This window comes from Mus caroli, chromosome 4 (genome assembly GCF_900094665.2).
Source record: "Mus caroli chromosome 4, CAROLI_EIJ_v1.1, whole genome shotgun sequence".
Classification (NCBI taxonomy): Eukaryota; Metazoa; Chordata; class Mammalia; order Rodentia; family Muridae; genus Mus; species Mus caroli.
This window is the reverse complement of record NC_034573.1, coordinates 51,718,225-51,726,707: the sequence shown is the minus strand read 5'-3', so window position 1 is coordinate 51,726,707 and position 8,483 is coordinate 51,718,225. Positions and strand designations below refer to the sequence as shown.

General features: G+C 38.6%; 1 protein-coding gene across 7 annotated transcripts in view; it reads right to left on the bottom strand.

The window, feature by feature from the left end:
- Positions 1 to 8,483, bottom strand: part of Musk (muscle associated receptor tyrosine kinase) — an 85,995-nt gene that overhangs the window by 65,089 nt on the left and 12,423 nt on the right. For all 7 annotated transcript variants that reach the window (XM_021159727.1, XM_021159729.2, XM_021159730.1 and 4 more), the window contains exons 4-5: positions 5,294 to 5,421; positions 2,979 to 3,120 (exon numbers count right to left, since the gene is read on the bottom strand). In XM_021159727.1, the coding sequence (XP_021015386.1) occupies positions 2,979 to 3,120; positions 5,294 to 5,421 (270 nt within the window). The remainder of the gene's footprint in view (positions 1 to 2,978; positions 3,121 to 5,293; positions 5,422 to 8,483) is intronic.

The following is an 8,483-nucleotide window of genomic DNA, read 5'->3' as shown; positions in this document are numbered from 1 at the left end:
CTCTCTCTCTCTCACATACACACACACACACTCACACATACACACTTTCTCACACATACACTCTCTCACACACACAAACACACAGACACACACACTCACTCTCTCACACATATTTACACAGACATACACAGACACACACACACACACACACACTCACACACTTTTTTCTGCCTTTACAACATTCTGATTTCCTCTTCTCTCACTTCCAACCTGATACTACTCTAGACAATGTCATGCCTTGTTCTTTAATTGAAAAGAAAGCATTCGATATGCCTCATTTTCTTAGATACTGTCACCTGTGTGACCCTGTGTAAATGAGCCACCCTCACTGTCCCTTAATTTCCTAAAATGGCACAGCATCTGACACTCCTATTTCAAACCCTCTGAGTGGCAAGCTCACATGGCTCTTCACAAGTGAAACATTCAGCATCACTTGTACATTTTGACATTCTAGCCATCCCATCGAATTTGAATGACACACATGCTGCACAGGCTTGGGTTTCATCAGGAACTCTGTATGTCATGTACAGCATCTTTTGACAGAAGACAGGGTAGTATAGTGGTTCAAATGAAAATCCCCCCCCCCATGGGCTCATAGGCTCATACATGTGAGTAAATGGTCCCCAGTTGATAAAACTGTTTGGGAAGGATTAAGAGGTGTGGCCTTGTTAGAGAAGGTGTCCACTGGTGTTTGGGCGCTGAAGTTTTGTTGTCAGTGTGCCTTCTCTGCCTCCTGCTTGTGAATCAAGACATGAGTTCTCAGCTGTTCCTGCTGCCATGCCTTTGCATCATTATCATAGACTTGCTGTCAATAAAAATTATGATAGATATCACTTATGTTATAATTATATGGACTAGCAACAGTATAACATGTATTTTGGGTATTTTGATCAAGAGTAGAGAATGTAGAATAGACATAGGCACTAAATAAGTTTCTTACCAACTGTTAGAGAAATTTCAAGTGTTAGCATGAGCTCTCAGCCATAGCGAATTTTAATAAAATCCCCAGGATATGTTAACAGTCAAGGCAACAAGCATGATGATTTCAATGTTAGGAAGAAGGAAGCGGAATCTCATTTTATTGATTCACAATTAAGTGGCAAGAGCAGACTGTGTAACCAGGCTCCAGTAGATCAATACTGGCAATAAATTTCTTTAAGTCAATTTGAAGCAATTTGTTTTAATAGCTGGGAAGACAGAAAACTTGAGTTTGTTAAGTCGATAATGAAATCTTCTGTGTCATTCTACATAGCATTCAAGGCAATCTTGAAACCAGGCAGGCAGGTCTTCAGTAAGTAGGTTTCAGATTGCAGTTACATGTGTATTTAGCTTTCATTGGGAAAATGTCGATTGTATTCTAATCTTTAATAATTTGTTTTCATTTCATCTGCATTGGTGTTTTATCTGCATGTGTGTCTGTGTGAGGGTGTTGTATTCCTTGGAATTGAGTTATAGGCAGTTGTGAGCTGCCAGGTGCTGGGAATCGAACCCAGGTGTTTTGGAAGAGTAACCAGTGCTCTTAACCACTGAGCCATCTCTCCAGGCTGCATTCTAATCTTTAAATAGAATTGACAAATTAGAAGATGTTAAATTTTTCCAGCTATATTGAGAACTATGCTAAGATATATTATATGTACATATAATATGTGTTCTTATCTAATTATCTAATATATATGTATATATATATATATATATATATATATATATATATTGCCATTTCCTAATGGAAATTTTATGAGCAGTTGGTGTAATGGCACCATAAAAAATGTTACTTCAACTAGAGACAAATATGGAAAGGGAGGTCATTAAAGCTGTGAGAGAAAGGACCTAGGTCTACTCAGAAAATGAAAATAGCTTTAAATTAGGGAAAACACAGGAAAGGACAGATTTTGGCTAAAGCAGAATGAGATAGCACAAAGATCTGGGACCCATCTGTATCTTCCTTGTTTTAACGGCTGTTTCTGTGTTATGTCTAGTCCAATATTTTATCAGTCAAAAATGGGAAAGAGAAAAAAAAGGGAAAATAAAAGCAGAAAAATCCGTAGCCATCATCTGTGAAGTACATTCCAGGCCAGACTGCTGAAGCTAAGCAATAACTCATTGATTCGTTAAACTCACTTTTACAGAGGAAGCAAAAAGTTGCCTCTGCAGCTCAGAACAGGAAGATGTGGGAGGGTCTCATGGCTGAGTCGTCACTTGTCCAGCACAGGACTGCTGGCAGTTCCTTCCCCTCCCCATTTATTGAGCGTAGTTTGTTTTTTTTTTCCTCACATAATATATCCTGATTACTGTTTCCTCTCTCTCTACTCCTCCCAGTTTCTCCCTAGCCCACCTGGATCCTAATTCCTATTTTTAAACCAAATTTGATAAAATATTTTAGGTAAAGAACCAGACAAACAAGGAAATGGAACACTAAAATCTGTTTTGGATTCTGATTTCTCAATGAAGATTTTTCCCCCAGCAATTTATTGAATGACCTCATTAAAAACACATTATATTTGGATAAACAATTACTATGCTCATAACATTAATTGCTACCTAGCTCACAGAATTAGGACCATGTTTATATGTTTGATTCATTGGCTTATTATTTGCATCCTTTGTGAAGCCATAATTTGAAAAGGATTAATTTTTTTCTACCTCCCTGTGTTTTAAAGTCAATCCAAATGCATTAAAAGATAAACTTATTTGTATCCAATCTTATAAATAAGAGAACTGTTTGAGCTGGAAAGACACACTAAAATGGTGTCATGGTTTCACCATCATCGTGAATTTTGTTTGCTGCAACGGTCAAACGTAGCAGCAGTTGGGGAAATAGATAGGACATGATCTTTTCTGCTAGGGAAATGTCTTTTGACTTCTCTGTTTTCAAAGCCTTGCCCTCAGAGCTGGTGATCCACAACTTCCTACATCACATCTTTCTCCATCCAAAGTACAGCCTTCCCAGCAGACAGTGAGGGCTGCATGCTGCCTCTTACCCTCCACTTCCAGCTTCACCAGTTTGGAGTAAGCGGTGCCCAGGCTGTTTTTGGCCACACAGCGGTACTGTCCTGCATCTTCCTTTTGCACATTATGGATCCTTAAGCTCCCAGATTCAAGAACTGCGATTCTGGAATTTTCCTGCCAAAGACAGGGACATGAGTTTGAAAACAGACTTAGTCAAAGACATGCTTGCCTTATTTCATTGATTTATCATTACCCTTAACACCCAAAGTGTCTGCCTCTTCTCTGCCTATGCATAATCACATATACTACGGAGACCATGAAAGATGATCAAAATTAGCCATCTCAATAACCTTCTAAGATTGCATCTATTCTGTATTTATTTTCCCTTCATCACATTAGAACACATCAATGATCATAATTCCTAAAGGCCGTGCTTGTTTGCAGCTGTTTGAAGCATTGAACTTTGGGGCTAGAGGTGTAGCTCAATGGTAGAAAATTTGCTTACACACAGCAACCCCCAGAATAAAACGCAAAACAAGGCAAAAGTTTAAAACATTGCTTTCTGTTACTGTGACTTACAATGGACCCTTAGGATATCCTCAGGAGAATACATATCTTGAGAATAATTACTCTTTGGAGTTCAGATAGGACATTTATCTTCTCTTTTTGAATTCATTGTTAACTTTACAAATTCAGTCACTTTTAATTTTTATTATAGAAAATGCACCAAGACTTATAACAAAAGGAAAGCCAAGTGGTATATATATATATACCACTTTAATATATATATATACATATATATATATTAAAGTTATAGTGATTAAAGTTGGCAAAGCTTAACAAATTTATAATTTGTTTAGTTATTTGATGTATCTTGACAACTATGCATTACTTCCCATGGAGTGTGTTGGGCTTGGTAGGATGAGATGAGTCTGTCATCTCATTTTTGGTGAGATGAAGCTGTGGAGATGATTATAATATATAAAAATACTTTATTAAGTCGAGTGTGATGGTGCATGCCTTTAATCCCCGCATTTGGGAGGCAGAGGCAGGAGGATTTCTGAGTTCAAGGCCAGCCTGGTCTACAAAGTGAGTTCCAGGACAGCCAGGGCTATACAGAGAAACCCTGTCTCCAAACAAACAAACAAACAAAAATCACTTTATTAGTAACCAAGGAGACAACACACAAGAGCATACAAGCTAACCCAATGAATAGCTAATTTTTTGTAAATGTGTGTGTGTGTGTTTGTGTGTGTGTCATTATAGTATATCTACATGTCTGTGCAGTTATACTTGTGTGTGCATCCATGTGGCAAGAAGAGGGCATCCGATGTCATGATCTTCTACTCTCTACTTTGTTCCTTTGAGATCTTCACTGAGCCTGGAGTCAGGCTGGCGGCCAGCAAGCCCCTGATCTTCCTGTCTCCTCCCGCAGCACTGTAGTCACAGGCTCACATGTGTGGGTGCATATGAGCTCAGGTTCTCATGCAAGCAAGCACTCTGATCCATGAAGCCCAGCACAAATAACAGAGCTTTAACCTAACTTCTCTTTGTTACTGAGATGTGTTTGTGTCTATTTATCATTCTGAGTCTCTGTGCTCTAATATCTGTTTTCTCTCATTTTCTTCCTTCCAATCCTCATTTCTTTCCTCCCAGAAACTTCCAGTTCTAAAACATGGGTGTTAGTTCAGCTTTGTTATGCCTAAGGTTTAAAACAATTGATGTTGACTATGGTGACTATGCTGCTGCTGCTGCTGCTGCTGCTAATGATGATGAGGATGGATGATGATGATGATAAGTGATACAACTGACCAAGACAAATAAGCCTTGCATTGCTTGGGCTCTGAGCCCACTTCATCTCTAGTGATACTGATTCCTATCGCTTCTGTCTCCAAGTCAGTCCCTACTAGAATGCCATAGAGTGAGTGTGCATAGTTAAGAATAGAAAAACATAAGTTTGCCTAATGTGTATACAAAAAACATATACTAGAAGCTTGTGACTATGTAGATAGTTAGTTAGAAACATATACTAGAAGCTTGTGACTATGTAGTTAGTTAGTTGTTAGAAGTTCTGTATAATTATATTTAAAAGATGACTTAAGCAGGTTGGAGAATTCAGCCATTAAGAGTGCCCCACTGCTCTTGCAGAGGACTGGAGTTGATTCCTAGAACCCACACTGGGTGGCTCACACTGTCTGCCACTCCATTCCAAGGGATCTGATTCTCTCTTTTGGTCTCCATGGGTGTCCATGTCCATGTCCACACACACACACACACACACACACTTAAAACACAAATCTTTTACAACGATGTCTTATACAGAGATTTTAATACCACCATCACTTACCCTGAGAGCATTGTCCCCCTTGATCCAGGACACAGACGGTTTGGGGTTGCCCATCGTAGTGCACGGCAGAACTGCCTTCAATCCCTCTATTATTTTTACGTTAATGGGAGGACGAGTTATTTTAGGTTCTGTGGGGAAAATGAAAGTCAAGTATGAAAAAAGGCAATGTGTCTATATTGAATTTGGAATTTTAACCCTCTGGTTAACTCTTGGTACTCAATTCTAGGAACTTCTTAGGGATCTTAAATGTCAACATTTGCCATAGGCTAAAACGGGTCATTGGTACGTGTCAAATGGAAATCAGTCTTAAAAAGTGATTAGATATGTTTTGTTGAAACCTCTATTTTCTTTTGCAAAACTCACATTTATGAAGCATACTAGATATTTGAAATTTCTTAGTACTCCTTATTTTAAATGATGTTAAACAAAAAGTCAATCATCATAAACTATCCCCATAACTCAACATTAAATTGCTGATCTCTGATTTCTCTGATTACTAATGATCTGATTTCTTCTCTAGAAAGCAATAAATGCAATACAATTAAAATTTGTTAAGTTAATCTTTTTTTAATTTTTATTAGGTATTTACTTCATTTACATTTTATATCATTTTTAATTATAATTTACTTTCCCTTTAGTTTTCATCTTTTTATTTACTTATTTATTTTGTATTTTCTGAGACAAGGCACATTACACAGCTCTGAATGACCCAGATCTCACTATATCAAAGAGGCTGGCCTCGAATTTGACCTGATCCTTCTGCCTTTTGCTCCCAAGTGTTGAAACTAATTTGTTTCCAGGCCTAGTTGCCACCTTATTTTGACTATTAATATGATGTCTACTCTAGAAAGCATGTAAGCTGCTTTTATATTAGTAACTAGAAAAAAATCTGATACAATTTAGAGAATCAAAATTCTATGAAGGGAAGTTTCCTCTTCCAATATCCAGGTTAACTTTTTTGAAGAAATGGGTGATGTTAGCTCTTTTTATTCTCTACTGTGAAGCTTTGAAAGGAAGAAGTTATTAAATATAGCATGTGGAACGAGGTTCAAAATGCCTTAAAGCACTCATAAAGTAATTAAACTGCCTTATGTCCCTAGTGATTGTATTCTGTAGATACAGAACAGAGATGACTTTGTAGGACATATTTCTGAGATGTGTGTGGTTTAGACCACTTTGAGAGATGAGTATGGGATAAAGGCTCTCTTTTTCCTTATATGTGAGGATATGGGAGCAGTGTGGAGCCTTTTGTGTCAGTTATATCATATCTACAAAGATTAAATGAATGTTTTAACCTAGGCATTTATTTCCCCTTATAGTTAATATGATTCTACATTGTGGTTAAAGTACAAGACAGGCTTAACATGTTGTATAGGAAAGTATAAACCTTGGTCATTCTGCTGTGTCATAGAATTTACAGTTCTCTTTTATATTTATATATAAACACCTAGATTTTAGGTACTTACCAGGTACCCAACTGTGGGTTGTATTGTTATACACCTGTTGGCAAAACCTTGCCATAGGAGTGAATATTCTTATTCCTGTCAAAGAGGAGTTCCAGGACCTTTCATTGGCTTCTGTGAATGAGATCACTGTAGGGAGCCACAGATATTGTTTTATGTGGGAGATTTAAGAAGCTACCTGCTCTATCGAGGAATTAACTCCTGGTTTCTAATGAGCTGTGCCCTGGAAGTTAAGGAGAATCTTTGGGAAACTGACTGAAACATAAGCTAAGAATGATCAGAATACTCATGTAGAGGCATGGAGCCTCCTGTCAAAGGAACACATCAGGAATGGCTAGCTTGTTGAAACAAAGTACTGTTGATATTCGACTGCATCATCATGAGGCCATGGTTGAACCTGAGGACGTTTCATGAGGTCCCAGGGGAAGGATGTGGCTGGAATCATTGTGGAAATTAGGAATCTTCCACAACTTAACAATTGAAATGACCACACGAATGTACACCCAAACAAACAGGTAAACTTTCCTAAGGTAAGGATGAGGCCAGGAAAAGAAGAGAGAGATGAGAGAATTTGGTCTAGAACCAAGCTAAAAACATTTGTGTTTGAACAATATTTCAAAGAATAGTAGAAGAGTGGACTACTGAAGTGGGTTCCTTTCCCCATAAGAGGACCTGGGTCTTCATAACCCAGCCTTCATTGCCTAGCAAGTGAGACAGCTGGCCTCCTTATTTGAGTCCTTTGCTGCTACATGTGTCATAAAAGGTCTGCTGTGGACACATGCTGCCTACTTCTTCTTGAGTATGAAATCTGCCCTCTACCGTCACAACGCTGCCCCACCAACTTCCACATGAAATAATCTAAGACTGTTAAACTCATGCTCAAGTACTACAAGATAAACATACATCTGAGGGGGAGGCAAAAAAAGACATGAACTTATCGTGGACCAAACAACAATAAGTAAGAAAGTGGCTTTCTTAAAAAGTCAATGGTGATTCCCTTAGAGAATCATGGAACATTGTATCGCCCAAGAAGTAGATCTCTCTATGAAAAGGAACCATTAGAGACAAAGTAATTGTTGAGAATTAAAAACTTCCCTTGCCTGGCAGTGGGTAAGAGACAACTTGGTGGTGGTGGTGTTCTTAGATCAGTCGGGGGCAGAGCAGACGGACTCCTTCCTTCAGCCTAGCTTCATCTGCCTGACGTGGTGGCCAAAGCTGTCCTATGCCTCATGAAGACGTGTGGACAGGGGATATACTATGGGACTCATTGTGACACTATGGCTTCCACCATGAGATGTTTCCTGTGCTTTGTTTGTTTTGTTGCTGCTGCTTGTTTGTTGGTGTGATTTTTATTTTGTGAGGAGGTTGTAATGAGCAAAGGGCTGGTAAAAGAGGACAGGAAAATGAGTGGGACTGGGGTGCAAGATGGGAAGCTAACAAAGAATCAATAAAAGACTTTTTAAGGTTTTAAGATCAAAATACTGAATATGACAGAATACCCCTACTGAAATCCAAATTTATGATTTTAAAGGAAAAGCTAAAAAAGTATCTTAGCAAGGGGAACACAAAGAGATGTAGACAGCCGGGCGTGGTGGCACACGCCTTTAATCCCAGAACTCGGGAGGCAGAGGCAGGCAGATTTCTGGGTTTGAGGCCAGCCTGGTGTACAAAGTGAGTTCCAGGACAGCCAGGGCTACACAGAGAAACCCTGTCTCGGAAAAAAAAAA